This window comes from Pelmatolapia mariae, linkage group LG9, assembly GCF_036321145.2.
Source record: "Pelmatolapia mariae isolate MD_Pm_ZW linkage group LG9, Pm_UMD_F_2, whole genome shotgun sequence".
In the NCBI taxonomy this organism is placed as follows: domain Eukaryota; kingdom Metazoa; phylum Chordata; class Actinopteri; order Cichliformes; family Cichlidae; genus Pelmatolapia; species Pelmatolapia mariae.
The window spans coordinates 7673874-7692660 of NC_086235.1; the positions used below are offsets into that span (position 1 = coordinate 7673874).

General features: G+C 40.0%; 1 protein-coding gene across 1 annotated transcript; it reads left to right on the forward strand.

The window, feature by feature from the left end:
• Positions 1–284: 284 nt before the first annotated feature.
• Positions 285–10862, forward strand: LOC134635090 (zinc finger protein OZF-like). Its single transcript, XM_065471644.1, has 4 exons — positions 285–495; positions 4456–4535; positions 7827–8701; positions 10733–10862. Exons 1-4 carry the CDS (start codon positions 285–287, stop codon positions 10860–10862), a joined length of 1296 nt encoding a protein of 431 aa, XP_065327716.1.
• The last annotated feature ends 7925 nt before the right edge of the window (positions 10863–18787 follow it).

Sequence of the window (18787 nt, forward strand, 5' to 3'; positions counted from 1 at the left end):
AAGACACCCTGGGATCTGAAAATCAGATCAAGAGTAGTGACAACAACAACATTCTTTAGTAAACAACAAATGCAAGACTGCAAGAACAAGGCCAAAGAATCAGGGGGGTATCTTTTCCCTCCCCAGTGGTGGTCCACTATAGTAGGTAATTCCACATGTTTTGTGTCTTTCTCTTATTTTTGTATATATTTCTCTTGTTTTCAATTTATCCCTCTTGTGTATTATTTATATTTTAACCTGGCACAGTTGGTGTTGAGCACCCACAATTTTGTTGTACATGTACAATGACATGTACAAGGAGGAGGCCCCGGGGCAGACAAAGGACACACTGGAGAGATTATATCTCTCGGCTGGCCTGGGAACGCCTTGGTGTTCCCCCGGATAAGCTGGAGGAGGTGGGTGGGGAGAGTGAGGTCTGGGCTTCTCTGCTTAGGCTGCTGACCCGCGACCCGGCCCCGGATAAGTGGAAGAAGATGGATGGATGGATGGATGGATGTACAATGACAATAAAGGGCTATTCTATTCTATTCTATTCTATTCTATTAGTTTGCTGGATTCTTCCACCGTTTCTGACACAGCCTCAGAGGGATTGATGTTTCCTCCAGATTAAACAAGAGATCTTGTGCTTTTTAGGCAGGAGTGTACAGCACTACACTATGGAATTGTTAAAAATGCATTTTTTTTATTTTGTTTTCAAATTGATTACATTGTAATGTGAAAAAGTTACTTGTGACAATGTTCATCTATGATGGAGTCCAAAGAAGGCAAGCTACAATTTATTTGTCTGTTAAGACTGTGTGTAATGTACAGTCACTTGGCATCTATCACATATGCTACAGGGTATTGACAAACCGTGCCTTTTATGCACAGTAGTGCCTACTAGGTAGGAACTAGCATCCAGGTGTATATAAATTCTAAATTCTAACCCTGTCTCATTCTAGGCTGCATGATGAGGTTTGTATAGGCATCTGGACTTTTACAATGTCTACAGCCTTCTTAGCCTCTTAAAGTAATCAAAATTAGGCTATTGTGTGTTACTTTGAATAACAATTGCCAGACGATATACAGACTAAGGCATTGTGTTAAACATGGTGAAGTAATAAAGAAAGATCCCATCCTCATTAAGGTGTTATTTCTTATAGTATCGTTGCCACTTCCAAAAAATAAATAAAATGGTACATAAACTGTCTCTTGCTAGAAGTCAGGAAAAGAGATAAAGAGATCAAGCCAACTGTCACAGATGTTCTCCAGCTCACAGCAAGATGTCATCTGAGACATTGGTACAAAATTATTATTATGGCATAAATATACTGCACAGGACTCTCAAGCTGCCTCTGATAGAGGACCCGAGCTTGAAGGATAAAGACCACCGTATGACACAGTAACTTTAATAGATATTCAAGCAACAGGCTTTTATTGCTTTGGTAATAACTGCTTGAGTTACTGCTGCTGTGCCCGTGTATGGATGCAGCAGCTCTTTCCCTTTAGAGGCAACATATTGCTGCACAGATTTAGAAAACAGGAACACTGACCAAAACGTTTAACTGAGTCATTTTTCTCAACATGGTAACAGCAGAAAAATGTTTTACTCACCTCCTCTCGAAATCGTAGGCATTAAAAGAACTATAACAATCACCACAAACAAGGCAGCAATGATGATATGCATCACTGGACTGCAAGGAAGGAAACACAGTTCATTCTGAGTATTCTGGGTAAGTCTTCAGACATCAAAGTCACATAGTTCCTGCAGTCAAAGGCATTTCGTTTTGTGCACAAAGTCATGTTGGAACATGAAGATTTGGAGATGAGATCATGAAGTATCTTCCCCACCCATCTTGTAGTTTTATTACATTTACTTTTTAGCAGAAGAAAAGGTTGAACGGATATACATATCATAACATGTGCCATCTAAAGACACTTTAGACTCTGATCCTCCAGATTTTGCAGCTTTACTCCACAGCCAATTAATGTAATATCATTTAACATTTAACACATCACTTCAAAGACAGCATTTCAACAAAATCCGTATCCCATTACTGTAACTTATATATATTTCACTTTTCACCTTTCAAATTCTTTCAAATGTATGACAGTAAATAACAACATAAACTGACTGACACTACACTGGTCAAGATTTACAGTGATGCAGAAACATCTGAGGTAATATCATACAGCACGGTGGTTAGCACTGTTGCTTCACAACAACAACAACGACGTCTTGGGTTCAACCCCACCATCTGTGAAGTTTGCATGGTCTACGCATGTTAAAATTCACTTTAACAGCTTCACATGTCAAAACAGAAAATAAATGAGTTGTGCTAAAGCGTTGGTGTAATGATGGTGCAGTTATTAGCAATGTGATCTTGGGCCTTTCTGCATGATTCTACACGTTCTCTCTGTGCATGTGGGAGCTTGAGCCTCATGTTTTGATTCTTATGTAATATTTAATGTATAAACACACAGGAAGTGAAAAAAGACAAAAACTAAATATTCCCCACAGCATGCTAAGGCTGTTGCAGCATAGCTAAAGAACGGTTCAGGGTGTAGCCTTAACTATAAGCTTTACCAAAAAGGAAAGTTTTAAGTGTGACCTTAAAAGTATAAACCTTGTTTGTTTCCCAAATCCAAACTGGAAGCTGATCCCATAGCAGCCTAATAGCTGAAGGAACTGCCTCATATTTTACTTTTAGAAACTCTAGGAACTGATAGTGAAGCATTCTATAAGGATAAGCTACTATGAGGTATTTAAGGAACGATGGGTCCTGATAATAAAATAACAAAAAACTGATGCCCAGGCATGACAGTCATTCCAAGAGGTCCTGTGCACACTTGCACACATTCATACCAGAGAGTGAAGGGTGTTGGCTGAGAGAGAAAACTGTGGTAGGAAAAACCCCATAACCATATCAACTTTATCAAAGAGCAAATCAATTAAATGTGCACTTTTAAACATATTATCTTCATCCTCTAAGTCCATGTTTGTCATGGTCCCTGAATCCTCTTATGTTGTCCTGCCTTTTCCACATCTTTTTCTCTCACTCTTGGTTCCCCCCCCCCCCCCCCCCTCTCCATCTGTCAGTGTATGTGTTGTGGTGATGTTTATTTCCCTTTTTCTCCAAAGTGACTCCTCCTGGTTCCTCGACTACCCTGCCAGGCACTCACCTGTCAGCAGAATACAAGCTTTAGTTCACATTGTAATACAGATATTCAGCAATCAACATATAAACATCATCTTTGCAAAGATTTATGTTTCTAAAGTGAAACAGTGAAAAATCACAGCACTTTTAATAAATAAATATTGTGCCTTTGTGCTTTTAGGTTCTTCTTTTGCGTCTGGTTCAGTGAATATTGGTTGGAGCGTGGTGAAACTTGATGTTTTGGAATAGGTGATAGCTCTGTGTGCTAACAAGCCATTATTTATATTGTTACATGAAGTCTGGAGAGTTTGGGTGTTTTTAGTGTACTTTTGCGTATTTACATAACTGCTCTTTTAATCATTGCTTGTTTTCGATGTTTGGTGGTTGTAGAAATGGGTTATATGTGCATTTAGCTGAAATTCTAAGGTTTCTGTGGATACTACATATGCTGATATTTGCATAAAAGGCTTGAGGCCTTTCTCTGTGTATAATCATAGAGGGTCCCTGTATGAGGGGCACTGGGGCTTAAGCTGACATCTGTACTAACCAAAAGCCAGTGCAAAGTGTTGAACAATAGAGTGATATGTGAGAATTTATGACTGTTAGGTTAAAAGCCTTGCTGCAGCATTTTGGACGGCTTGAAACCTTTAAACAAAAAAGGTGTACAGCTTTAAAGAAGCTGTTGACGGACAGGAGAAAAGAGCAATATAAAAATCTGATCGGGAGGAGATGAAGGCACCCCTATCCTCGGCCATCAAAGGTCATTTGTGACTTTAAGGAGAGCTGTTTCTGGGGAGTGTAACTTTCTAAAATCCGATTGAAAGTTATCAATATTATGCTTCTCCAATGCCTTCTGTTTTCAGTGATACCAGGACCTGGACAGAGCAGAGTGGAGACAGGTGGAAGCTGTCTGGTTGTGGACTGAAATGACGGAGCAGTAGCTCAGAAATGAAAACAAGAGTTTTAGTGTTTGTTCAGGGATAGTTAAGGGATTACTGAGGGGCAAGATCGAACAGGCTAAGGACAACTGCAGGAGAAAGCTGGAGTGGAAATGAGTTGAATTTGTTCCTCAAGGCCTGTGCCCCCAGCTTTATGAAGGCTTTGGATAACTCTTCACATTTAGCCTGAGACTACAGAAGTGTTGTGCTGTGGAAGACATCATGCTGCTTTCCATATCATCAGACCACATTTGGATCCCTTCAGTTTGCTTCAGTTCCTCAGAGTTGAGGACCCCTGATGGGCTGGAGAGCACTGTGAGGGTCATGTTTTTTTACATAACTATTCCTCTCCCCTTTCCAATTCACCCTCTACACTTCAGTGGACTTCAGCCACTCCACAGAGACCTGCCATCTTCAGAAGTTTTCTGATAACTCTGTGGTGGTTGAATGCATCAGTAGGGTCAGTCATGAACATCATTCCTGATGTGGACACTGTAATCCCTTATGAAATAAGATTTATGACAACATTTAAAGGTCAAAGTTTGCTAATTTTTCTCTTAATTATTGACTCTGCTGTCAGGATGTAATCTGACTCACTGGCTACATCATGTGGCAAAAAGTTGTTACTGCAGGTAAATGTTTTACAGTCACATAATGTAATCTCTATGAGTGCTGACTGAGTTCAAAAGTAAGTAAACTATTATCCACTTCTTATACAACACTGGCTGGTCATTGTTACAGGGACCATGATGGGGACAACTGTTATAAATATTGTCTGGTCATGGACTGAAGTGAAGGAACAGTAGCTCAGAAACTGAAACAGGAGTTTTAGTGTTTAGTTAAGCCTCTAAACTCAATTACAAACATTTCAAAACTTTGTTAGCTCCTATCATACCCTGTCCTCTCGAGCAGAGCACCTGTTTGCAATGCTTTTGGGAAACCAGTTCCCAAACCCCCTCTCTGTAAAATCAGTATTGCTGTTCAATAAAAACCATTTGTTTTGTTCATTAGGACCAAGAGGAGAACCTCCTGCATGTTGCTTTAAACTCCAGACCAGCAGGTGGAGCCAAATCAGCTCTGAACTGGTGGAACAACCTCCAATTAAACCAAAGTTGTTCACCTGGAGAATTCTTACTTGGAGGAGAACCGAGTTGGTAATGTCTGTTTATCTGCAGAGGTGAGAAAAGCTGTTTGTGCTCTTTGATTAATGAGCTAAAAGTGTTCCAGCTTCTTCACAGAGTTTTTCTCAGTTTGTGCCGTGGCCTCCTCTAAAGGTGAGGAGAGCCTTTGTAGTTTTGTCATAGATAGTTATTTTTATACATTTGAAAACTTGCTGTGATTGTTGGTTGTGTTTTTTTTTCCTGGAGTAATCTGGTAAAGCAGCAGAAACCATCAGAACTAGGTATTATTATTGTGTGAGGGTGTTTTCTATTATTTGTTTCAATTATTTGAATGTTTTAACCCAACTGTACTTAAGTGGTATTTCTGTGATTGTGTGAGTATGGTCTCCAAGCCTTTGTGACTTTTAGTTTGCTGAATGCTCTTGCAGCTTTCCCTGAGACCTGATCTGTTGCTATTGTGATGAAAAATAAGTTGAACTTTGTACAGAAGTGATTGCTGCAGGGAGGGATCAGGACTTACAGGATTCAACCCTCAGGATGACCTTCTTTAAAGCCACCCCCAGACCCAAAAGCTTGGCTCTTGGGTTCAGATGGATTTGGACCTGCTGGACTGAGGGGCATTAATTAGCATTCAGTTTAATTTTCAAATTATATTATCTGCCTCAACTGGTATTTGTGGATGCACAAAACTCTGTATCTGCAGAGTTTAGTTGGATGTTTATCCCAACAGTTGTAGCTCTGATGATTGTGTGTGCGTACCTTTAGCACACATAATCATCAGACAGTCAAATTTGCATTAAGCTCAGGGGTTTCAAACATAAGTCATTACTCCAATCTGGCCCACTGGTTGGTTAATCGGTGCTGGTAATTCCAATGTGTTTAATGTCACAGGTGATTGGTGATAGGAAGAGGAGACTTGAATGGATTCTTCACAAAAGGTAAAAAAAATCTGTCTTTTGTTAATGTTATTGTGTGTATCTGTTGAACATCTGTTGTTGTTAGACAGCTGTTTAAAACCTGTAACTTATTCAGTAAAAGCAAAAGAGTATTTGTCAATTAAAAAAGTCAAGCACAATGCATATCTTATTCACATTCTTCATAAACTGCATTTAAATTACATTTAAAGGTGCAGCAAGTATTTCTTTTGTTGCAATTACATAACAGCAGAATATTTTGCTCATAAATACGTGTATAATTTTCATCTTCCAACAAACTGATGCGTTCTCATAAACTTAGAATTGGGCTCCGGTTTGTGGAAGCTACTATATTATCTTCCCTCTGTACTCTATATGTGACAATTAAATATTTTGTGATATTTTAAATTTTATTTTACTCAGTCACCCCAGAGTAACTTCAAATGTTCTGCCTGGTGTTTATTTAGTGGGCGCACGCTGTCAGATCACTGTTTACTTCATAATGCCAGGTGTGGAGCATCCACCATTTACTGTGGATGAGGCAAAACTTTGAATGGATTTTAGTTAGAGGGAGTCAGTGAGGCTCACTCCTGTGACAGCTATGCTGAGGTGAGGGTCAGATGCCTAATTTGCAGAAAAATTGGAAATTGTAACAATATCTGGAATAAATAAGCATCTTTTCCTCTGCTGACCAGATTGATTACACTTTCAGATTGTATGAGAGTTTGTTTCCTAAGTGTCTAAGTCCAGCATTGTTTGATTGAGTTTGAAGAAAGTTTAAGAAATGTTTGTAGAACTGGTTAACACTGGCCAGCTCGCAGCAACACTTACTGACAGAATATTCTCAACAACTCGACTCTCTATCGCTGTCATATGTCAGAGGTGAGCTTCACTGACTATCAGACTCCTTTCACAAAGATTTACATCCTCCTCCAGAGTAAATGCATACAGACACCAGGTGATGTAAACCTCAGACTGACATGACAGCCTACACTCGCTACAGATAGAGATGTTTGTCCTACAGTGGCCGTGATAGGTAGAACTATGAACTTAAATTAGGACGGATAAGAAGACAGAATTTAGTAAACTGCACTCTGCTTCTGACATGTAGCAGTGAGATTTTAAACTCTGTACTTTAAGTGACATTTTCATCAAACTTAAGATTAAATTATGTTGTTTTTTTTTTTTAAATGAACCTTTTGACACAGGTAACCCACAGTGACTATTCCAAAAGTAAAGTGGGAGAAATTGAAATCGATAAACCTAATAAATATTTATTATTTGTGTCTGAGGGTGGCCGGTGGTGGTTACATCAAAAAGATCCTTGGGTTCAAATCCACTGGAATGAAGTCTGCATGTTCTCCCCTTGTGTATATGGGTTCTCTCTCGGTACTCTGGCTTCCTTAAATGGAAATTGTAAACTGGCTGTAGGTGTGAATGGCTGTTTGTCTCTGTGTGTTAGCTCTGCAATTGATTGGTGTACTGGACTGGTGTCCAGTGTGTACCTCCCATCTCAACCAGGGTCACCTGGGATAGGTTTCAGCCTAACTGCTACCCTGAATTAGATAAACAAAAGAAAATATAATACTCGATGTACCTGAGCAGAGTCTTATATAGATGCTAGTAACTCTGCACAGTGTAGTTTGATAACTCTGGTATCAAACTATATTAACTTCATCCACATCATAGGTTACCCTTGTTTCTCTGTCACTACAGGAACAAAGAAGCAACAACCGACAGAGACCTCAGCACTCTTCCGATGCTAACCTCACGCAAGCAAAGAGAGAGAAATCATTCACTTGTGACCTTTGTGCAAAGAGCTTTATCACAAAGAGGCAGCTCGGGAGACACCAATGCTTCCACAATAAGAAAAGATGCTTCACTTGTGATGACTGTGGAAAGTCTTTTACTAAAAAGAGTCATTTAACAAGGCATAAGCTCATCCACACTGGGGTTAAACCATTCATCTGTGACCAGTGTGGAAAGTCTTTTACTCGGCAAAGTGACTTAAAATCACATCAACTCATCCATGCTGGAGTTAAACCATTCATCTGTGGGGAGTGTGGAAAGTGTTTTACTCGGCAAAGTGCCTTAAAATCACACCAACTTATCCATGCTGGAGTTAAACCATTCATCTGTGGGGAGTGTGGAAAGTCTTTTACTCGTCAAAGGGACTTAAAATCACATCAACTCATCCATGCTGGAGTTAAACCATTCATCTGTGGTGAATGTGGAAAGGCTTTTACTGAAAAGAGTAACTTGACAAGGCATAAGCTCATCCATGCTGGAGTTGAACCATTCATCTGTGGGGAGTGTGGAAAGTCTTTTACTTGGCAAAGTGCCTTAAAATCACATCGACTCATCCATGCTGGAGTTAAACCATTCAGCTGTGGGGAGTGTGGAAAAGCTTTTATTGAAAAGAGTAACTTGACAAGACATAAGCTCATCCACACTGGAGTTAAACCATTCATCTGTGGGGAGTGTGGAAAGTCTTTTACTTGGCAAAGGGACTTAAAATCACACCAACTCATCCATGCTGGAGTTAAACCATTCAGCTGTGGGGAGTGTGGAAAAGCTTTTATTGAAAAGAGTAACAAATCAAATCAAATCACTTTTATTGTCACATCACATGTGCAGGTACACTGGTACAGTACATGTGAGTGAAATTCTTGTGTGCGAGCTTCACAAGCAACAGAGTTGTGCAAAATACAATAATGTAAAACAAGCAAAATATAAAAATGGCTAATCTAAAAAGTAATAAATATATGTACAATATGTAAAGGTATATACATTACTGAATGTGTATACTAAATATGTTTTTCTACGTGTGTGTGTTTGAGTGTGTATATAGTATGTATATACATGTTTTACAAATGAAATAAAGTAAACAATAAAATAAGATATATAAAATATACAGAGGTTGGTATGTGCAAAACAGTGGTATTTATATACAGTATGGAGTGCATAATGTTGAAGTTCCAGTAGTGAGGGTGAGGTGTCTATGAAGTGTTCAGCAGTCTGATGGCCTGATGGAAAAAGCTGTCTCTCAGTCTGCTGGTACGGGACCGGATGCTGCAGAACCTCCTTCCTGATGGAAGTAGTCTGAACAGTTTGTGGCTGGGGTGACTGGAGTCCTTGATGATCCTCTCCGCTTTCCTCAGGCACCGCTTCCTGTAGATGTCTTGGAGGGAGGGAAGCTCACCTCCAATTATCCGTTCAGAGCACCGCACCACTCTCTGGAGAGCTTTGCGGTTGTGAGCGGTGCTGTTGCCGTACCAGGTGGTGATGCATCCAGTGAGGATGCTCTCAATGGCACAGCGATAGAAGGTCCTGAGGATGCGGGGGCTCATGCCGAATCTCTTCAGTCTCCTGAGAAAGAAGAGGCGCTGCTGCGCCTTCTTCACTGTTTTGTTTATGTGTACTGACCACGTAAGATCCTCAGCCAGATGTACACCAAGGAAGCGGAAGCTGCTCACTCTCTCCACAGCGGCGCCGTTGATGGTGATGGGGGTGTGTACTCCTCTGCACCTCCGGAAGTCCACTATCAACTCCTTTGTCTTTGCGACGTTGAGGGTGAGATGGTTGTCTTGACACCAGTGGGTCAGGGCGCTGACCTCCTCCCTGTAGGCCGTCTCATCACCGTTGGTAATAAGACCCACCACTGTAGTGTCGTCCGCAAACTTCACAATGATGCTGGAGTTTCTAGTGGCCGTGCAGTCGTAGGTGTAGAGTGAGTACAGGAGAGGGCTCAGTACACACCCCTGTGGAGCACCAGTGTTCAGTGTGATGGGGGATGAGGTGGTGCTGCCCAGTCTGACCACTTGGCGTCTGTCAGACAGGAAGTTAAGGATCCAGCTGCAGAGGGAGCTGCTCAGTCCTAGATCCTGCAGTTTCCTGTCCAGCTTCGAGGGAACGATGGTGTTGAATGCTGAGCTGTAATCTACAAACAGCATTCTCACATACGTGTCTCTCTTCTCCAGGTGTGACAGGGCAGCATGGAGTGTCAGGGCTATGGCATCATCAGTGGACCTGTTGTGGCGGTATGCGAACTGTAGAGGGTCCAGTGAGTCGGGTAGTGCAGAGCAGATGAAGTCCCTGACCAGCTTCTCGAAGCATTTGCTCACGATGGGGGTCAGGGCTACGGGTCGCCAGTCGTTCAATGAGGAGATGGTGGAGGATTTGGGTACAGGGACGATGGTGGCCATTTTGAAGCAGGCTGGGACTACAGACAGAGAGAGGGAAAGGTTGAAGATGTGTGTGAACACTCCAGCCAGCTGAGCCGCGCATGACTTGAGGACGCGGCCGGGAATCCCGTCCGGACCAGTAGCTTTGCGTGCGTTCACCCTCCTGAAGCACTTCCGCACATCCTCCTCAGACACAGTGTGCGCACTGACGTCATCCGCGGTGCGCACACTGTCCGGTCTCGTGGTGTTCGCTGGGTCGAATCTAGCGTAGAATACGTTTAGATCCTCACACAGAGAGGCCGTGGTCTGCGGTGTGCTGGTTTTCCCTCTAAAGTCTGTGATCGTGTTTAGTCCCTGCCACATACTCCGAGGGTTGTCAAACTGTTGCTCCACCCTGTCCCTGTACTCACGTTTGGCTGCTTTGATCGTTGGCTGCTTTAACTTGACAAGACATAAGCTCATCCACACTGGAGTTAAACCATTCATGTGTGGTAACTGTGGGAAGTCTTTTACTCTGAGGGGTCACTTGAAACAACATCAGCTCATCCACAGTAAAGCAAAACCTTAAAGTCGTGACTAGAAATGCACCAATTCTACGTTTGGTTGGTATATCAGTCTGATCCAAATGATTCAACATGTTGGATCAGATATCGGTGCAAATCTATTGCTGTTCACTGACTTCAGTTATGTTATGTGTAACACTTGTTTAGAAGATTTTACTGCAGTCACAGCATCATGAAGTATTGCTACCAACTCAGTTACTATCGTTTCGCTTCAGGTGTTTCAGGTCAACTCGATGAACAAAATATGAGAACAAGGGACAGAGTTCCTGTATGCATTCATTAAAACATTTTGAAGCTTTCAAGCAGATTGAAATGGTACCTCTGTATTTTTACTTTGTTTGTTATTTTGTAAGTAAAAAGCAATACTTGGTGGATTAATACTGGTTCATGCAAATGTATTGAGCTATATTGTTTATTTCTTGTGCTTCTTGGGACTCTGTTTTGGTTGCTGGTCACATAGGTGTGGTGAGCATTGACTGTTTCTTGCTGGTAGATTTTTCTCTGGTGTTCATTTACCATAAAACTGTTAAATGAACACTGTCTGTTAATGTTACAAACTGCCAAATTAACACTAACAGACAGTGTTCATTTAACATAAAACTGTTAAATGAACACTGTCTGTTAGTGTTAATTTGGCAGTTTGTAATATTATCATTTTTTTTGTTAGCATAAGCTGCTAGTTGCTACATTAATGAGGTCCATTCCCCAGTTTTTTGAGGTGTTGCTGCCATTAGATTCAATTTTTTTTCTTATAATTGTACATTTTTATCAGTTTTTCTTTTCAACATTTTATTATGTGTAAAACATGTCTTTAAGCTTTTAAATCATTGCATCCTGCTTGTAACTATCTTTGTGTCCATTTTTGTTTTTACATATTTACTCTTTAATCAGTAAAGTGGACACAGTGAAAATGGGAGTGTGATTCCCAAAAATCCAAATAAAACTATTTTTGCAGTGTAAAGGTTGTGCAGTCCTGATCAAACTGAATTAATGTGTTAGTAAAGTGGGTTTAAAGCACAGAATTGAAATTCATCTTTAGCTGGTTGTTCAAAGTTCCTGCACTGTTTAAAAAAACTATTTGATTTTTATCATGTACACTGGAGTTGAACGATTCAGCTGTGACCAGTGTGGAAGGTCTTTTGCTCAACAGTTCACCCCATTCAAATTCATTTATGTACAGCATAATACTCAGATTTTAGTGCTCTTATGGGACCATGATAATCTGCTCCATTAACACTTGTACTTCAACTGTCTTTTGTCAGGTCAAGTCCACATGTAACAGGAAACACCATGAAGCCAACTACACTGGGGTTAACTGGCACCTTTGTGAGCAGCATGGTCAACAGTGCTGGGGATCAATGGAATGCATGTACTGGCGTTAGGTATTTAAAATACAAAATATGAGTAACTATATTCCGTTATAGTTACCGTTTGAAAAGGTGGTATTCAGAATACAGTTACTTTGTTCAAATAAAGGGATTACACAGCGGTCTTTTCCTGTGACGGTCATGTTAGCCTATGCCCTCTCTACTTTTGGTAATTCCACGCCGGTGGAAACCCAAACAAAACACGCATTAAGAGGCCCTAATGCCTGTGTCTCAGTCTCACGCTCATGTCACCTCTCCGACCCACAACAAACAAAGTAAAGCTAGTTTTTGGCTACGAGCCCAACACGGAACCCGGCGTATTAGCCAGAGGTCCATTTACTATGGTTCGGAGCCGCGGACCTGTTGATATACACACTGAATAGTTTTCTACAAGATCGCTGCAAAAAGCACAGCTTTACCTAATGTCCACCCTACTGTTACTCATTTTATGTTAAGATTTAAAAACCTAGTTGGTATTGGTATGGCGAGTAACCTTCAGTAATAGTAATAAATCACAAAGCAATAGTACATGCATCTAAGTAATCGGAATACGTTACTCTCATTGAGTAATGTTATGGAATTAGTTACAAAATACATTTTGTGGCATGTATTTTGTAATTTGTAGTGGAATACATTTTAAAAGTAACCTTCCCAACACTGATGGTCAATGATGTCACAGAAGTGTCATCACTGACCATATAGTGTATATGCTGGGACTGCAGAGGACCAGCACACCGGTGTTAACAGTGTGAAAAAAGCTGTGTGTAAAGACAGAGAGTTAAAGTTTTAATCCAAATATTAGCGTGACATGGAGAGCAAAGACCCTTATTGTTATATTGTATATTGTTATTGTTTGATTACAAAAAGAAACATAGGACATCTGAATAAGACCCTCTTCTGGATACCACATCAAACTTCAAAACACTGAAATCCTATTCATGCAGTCAGCGCTGGTGACTATAGGTGAGGATGGGAAATGTATCAACCAATCAGAAGACTGCATTGGCTTCGTGCTTTGCCACTATGCAGCAACACAGAGCCCAGATCACTGGAGATGCTCCATCAGTCCTCCTGTCAGTCACCTGCTTCACTCTTCCCTCATTCACGTTATTTTAAGAGAAAATTTTGATCCAGCCATTTAATCTTTGTGTATTGTAGGGTCTACCTTACAATAAAAAGCACCTTGAGGCGACTGTTGCTGTTACTTATCACTGTATAAATAAAATCGAATTGAATCTTGATCTTCAGCAGATGTGGTATTTATAGAGCTTGTGTTTATGATCACTATGGACCAAATGTTGGACATAGCTGAAAAGTTAAGCACATATAGAATTGCCTTTTTAATGACTGAGGTGATGTAGTTGGTTACAAAATCTTTGGTACCCATAGCAGTCTGTAGTTATAATTTTGTAGTCCCACAGAAATCTTTCCAGCATGCAGATAGCAATGCTCTAATCCAGTGGTTCCCAAACTTTTATTTGCTAGGCCCCCCTTTGTTTTACAAGAAAATCTACGCGCCCCCCTCGAAACACACACGCACACACACTTTTTTTTTTCAAACTCCCGTGCAGTTTCACACCTCAAACATTTGGTAAACAGATAAAAGTAAAATGCAATAAGTTACCGGCTATAAAATAAACTAACGCTTTTACATCACGTCCACACCTACACGGGTATTTTTGAAAACGCAGCTGTTTCTATGCGTTTGGGCCTTTCGTCCACACGTAAACGGCGTTTGAATCAACGAAAACAGATTTTTTAAAACTCAGTTTTTGCGTTTACGTGTGGACGGGGAATACAGAGTTCGTCACGCAACGCCAAAGGTATGTGCCTTTTTTCACGTCACGCTGTGCGCCACGTTATTGTTTACATGAGATGAATTTCTACAATGGCAGATAGAGACAAAATACTGTTAATCTGACTATCCTCAGGTTTTGGTTTTACTCGCTTACATACACACACGCAGTTACTGTCCCTCCATTTAGAAAGGCAGAGGCGCCACGGTGTGATTATTTTACGTGTAGTTGTTTTTTTCCTGTGTAGTAATATTTAACATTGCTATCTAAATAAATTTTTCAAAAAATGCCTCTCTGTGCAAAATGGGTTTAAAAACATAAAGAGCTGTGGGATACTGTTTGTCTGTGACCGGGGGAACAAATCGTGGCAGGATCAGCCTGATATTATTTGTATCCCACTGTAACTTTACTGTATAAAGAGCTAACATCTCCAAAATGTCAGGAGTAGTTAGTCATTACAACAAGTGTTTGTGAACTAAAAATCAAGAATGTGGGACACCGTTTGTCCGTGATGTGGAGAGCTCAGCTCATGCTCCCGAGGGAGGAAAAACTAATTCTGCAGAGACCTACCTCGGCACTTCTGCAGGTGAAGCCAAAGGGAAGATCTGCTTCACCATATTTTCTAGTGTTTGGCTTGGAAGGAAGTTGGTTTGGAAACATATTTGGAGATGCTTCAGCTCCTGCTTTGCGTTTGTGAAGGTGCCCCGTCAAAAAACCCGTTCATTATGCTAGCAGTGTCCAAGCGTTATTTTTTTTCTTTTTTCTTCAAAAAAATTCTCTAATCCCCCCCCAATAGCCCTGCGTCCCCACTCTGGGAACCTCTGCTCTAATGTTAGAAACCCAAACACAGATATACATTGAGAAATAAACTACAGACAGAAATATTTTAAGAACAGTCAAAAACCTGATTGTCCATCACATTTTTATTATGACAATAAAACCTGCAGCTGGTAGTTAAAATCATGCAGTTTGTAGGTGAAAGTGTAAAATATCTCAGTCATAGTGGTAACTGGGATGAGGTCACTTCCAGTTCCATCAATCAAATGTGAAGCCGATTAGCTTCCTTTCACATTATTTTAATGCATAAAACATTCATGTGCCTGGCTGACAGTTGAGTTCCCACTGCAGAAGATCATTTTTTCTTCATCTTACTGTGGTTTACACTTACATATCAAACATTTCTTAAAATTCAGTTATTAAGGTTTGCATTCTTTAGTTGGATGAATCACAGGGACGTTTAGTGTATTAACAGCTCACACGAGACTTTGCTTCTTTAAATCCATGAAGTTCAACTTCTCTGTTAACTGAAATTGAGGTAAAAGCATTACAATGATTAGAATTCATCTTTATTGTTTCAATTTCCGTTTGTCAGACTGAAGGAGTTTTTGAACTCTTATTCTGGAACTTTTTACTGAAATTATTTTGGCTAAGCTGAATTCATCAAAGTAAGATCTCATGTAGGGAATTCTTATTTGACTAAACTGGCTCTAGGGAATATTTAGATTCATGATAAAAATGTTCTCCAATATGATAACTAATGGCACGGTGTGCATTTTTATTCACAATATTTACTTACATGTTGGGTTCACCACTCTCTGACGCCGTCATGCTGTTTTCTTGCTGACCTGAGACATGTTTTGGATCCATAAGATTGATACAAATATACGAATTATTTCAGTAGTACAGACAGAATGTACTTTTACCTCTTTTCCTTTTGCAGTACAGCAGCAGGCAGACTGACGATAGGATGCATATGAGTACTACCACCCCTGCAGTAATGGCTGTAATAGTCACGTATGTATTTCCTGAAACAGGAAAAAGAATCTGATTTTTAAATTTCTCCTGGATGCTTTAATATGTTTATTTTGTTTGTACGTCAAAAAGATTTTAAAAGTTTTGAATGATTCTTTTGTGAATTAGAAGGACCCACATAAATCCCTTTACCTTGACTTATTCGAATAATGGTGTAATTAATCAGCATCTCCTCAACATTACTAATCTCACACGTGTATATTCCCTCCTTCTCTTTAGTTAAGCCCAGTAATGTGAGGCTTCCTAACTCTGATACAGCCTTCACATGCTGCTTCCACTCCTTTGAGACTGTGTAGTTGGAACCAGACCCAGTCTTTTCCAAAATTGCACGATTAAGGAATCTCCAAATGAGGCTTGTTGGAGAAGTGTTAAAGCTGGGGCAGGGGATTGTGGTTTCAGTGAAGCTGCCAGTAACTGAAGCTGAAACAACACAGAAGAAACAGGCTTTTGTGATACAAAGGCAAAGGTTGAGCATATGCCAAGTATAGATGAACAGCCTACACATGAAGTGCTTCTGTGTAAATCTAATGCATGTGTTTCAATATTCAACAATAAGCTTTCAACCTCATTTCCTAGCTCATATGAGAGGTCACACTCACGTAGCTGCCTCAGACTGGCTCTCCTCCTGTTTCTCTGAGTGCTCACAGTGCAGCTGTAGACTCGATCACTTTTGTTGTGTGAAGCTATCAAAGAACCGTCGATGTTGTAGAGCTGCTGCTTGGTCTGCTCGACTGTTGTTGTATTCTTGAAGCTCACCTTGGATGGAGGTCTGGTTGACCAGGTGAGCTCAGGTTGAGGGTAGATGCCCTCTGAGCTGCAGGTGATCCTGTTTCCTACATGCTGAATGCTGACTTTGACTGGGGCTGAAAAATACAGAGTAAACCTGTGGCTTTTCAACGTTACACTACAACTGCTACATGTATTAGAGGTTGGTATAAATCTTTTGAAATATCAAGTACTTAAAAGAAAAGAAAATCCCCCAAAACCTCAGATTTGTCATACTGTGCACTTTGAGGTTGATAAATGAATCCTTTTCTGTATTGATGGTGCTGATGTAGCAGCTGTATCTGCCCTCATCCTGAACCTGCACCCCTGTCAGCTGGAGTGAGGCGTTTCCTCTGGAGAGCTGGTCCTTGAACAATGATGTCCTATTTCTGAATTGTTGGTCCTGGGTTCTGAGCTGGTCTTTGTTGCCATAGTACAAGTATACAAGAGGGTGTCCCTCTGACAAGTGCATCCAGTGGATGTATACTCCTCTAGTGTTTCCCTGGAAAGTGCACGGTAAGATGCACGTCTTCATGAAAACACAGGACACTTCAGTATCTGAAACATCAGATAAAAAGACTGTTAATGACTGATGACGTTTTTCACATAAAATATTTTGCAGTAACATGAAGGGAAATATTAAAGTGAACCATTTCTCAGTCTGTCTCAGCTGGTGCTAGTGAATGCTTCACTCACCTCCTCTGGAAATGGTCAGAATCCACAGAAACATGACAATCACCAGACACATGGTACTGCCGATCCTGGTAATCCTGATCCTGTAACATGTCATTTCACATGGAGCACTGGACTGCAGAGAAACATTAAGTTTGTACTTTAGAAATGTAGCTTTCACTGAGGAGAACATGTTTTTATGATTAATGTTACTAAAAGTATCCAATTTACCTGCACAACTTCATGGTGGAACCTGCTGAAACAGACATGAGACAAAAGGAAGTCCAAAGGCAGGTAACAGCCCTGTGAACACCTGCACCTGGTATCAAATCAGCCATGTGGGCTTAATTAGAGAGAAGATGGAAAAGAGAGAGAGAGAGAGAGAGAGAGAGAGAGAGAGAGAGAGAGAGAGAGAGAGAGAGAGAGAGAGAGAGAGAGAGAGAGAGAGAGAGAACTTGGAATATGAGAATAACTTCTAACCAGTGCACACAGTTATAATCCAAATGTAATATTCACTGTGTTGTGGTGATTGCAGCTGGTAAGAGTTACTTTTTTAAAGTCCCTTCATGGTTGTTTGAACAGCTAAACTGATACTAAAATGAAGGACAGTAGGTAAACTCAGATTTTAAAAACAAATACACTGCAAATCCAGTGTTGACTGTTTTTTTTTTTAAAATTATTAATTAAATAATTAGTTAATTAATAATTAATTAATTAAATAATTTAATAATTAATTATTTAATTGAAATTGACCAATTATTGAAACCTCCATAAAAACTGGCTAACCAGTTCATATATGGTACTGGCTTTATACTTTGCTAGCTTCAAAATGTTACAACAACAAAGGTTCTTTTAAATACACTCTTAAGACCGTTTAAGATGAATTAATTTTCTTTAATAAATTAATGAAGGGTATGATAGAAAAATAGTGACTGTAAAATGCATTTTATATATTATTAAGTATATTCTGAAAAAAAAGTACAAGTGTCTTGTTAAAGGGAGTGCCTGAGGAAATATTTGTTTTGTGCTGTTAGACGTCAACAGAGGACACAGGCGTGGTTTAATGTTCACTCACAGCAAATACACCACAGAGAGAGAAAGAGAAAGTAAAAGGATAAACTGACACAGGTAAGCCACCACAGTAGGATCCTGACTATTGTTACGATTATTAATAGTAGTAGTAGTATAAGTAGTACTGGTACTACTAGTAGTAATTAGTGGCACTATTATTGATTTTTCTCCAAAATGTGTTTTTCATTTTGTTTGTTGGACTATCCCCGACTCAGTAAAGGTGCATTTTCACTTTATGTTGTCAGCGTGTGTCATCAGCCTTCATTTGGGTCCACAACCAGTAATTCATGACAACTCCATGAAAATACAGTAAGTATTTGTACTTCTTTACTTCCCATTATTATCACGACATCTGCTAACATCCCATCACCAAATAAGACCTAAAATACAATAATTAAAAAACATAATACGTGAACTGCACAAATGTTCAGACTATGTTTAAATGCT

Bases quoted from the DNA above. Each gene is read 5' to 3' on its own strand.
- LOC134635090 (XM_065471644.1), top strand. From the start codon at position 285: ATGACATGTACAAGGAGGAGGCCCCGGGGCAGACAAAGGACACACTGG. The intron at 496-4,455 runs GTACAATGACAA...TCTACACTTCAG, and splicing joins GGATGGATGGATGGATGGAT to TGGACTTCAGCCACTCCACA. The intron at 4,536-7,826 runs GTCAGTCATGAA...CTGTCACTACAG, and splicing joins TGGTTGAATGCATCAGTAGG to GAACAAAGAAGCAACAACCG.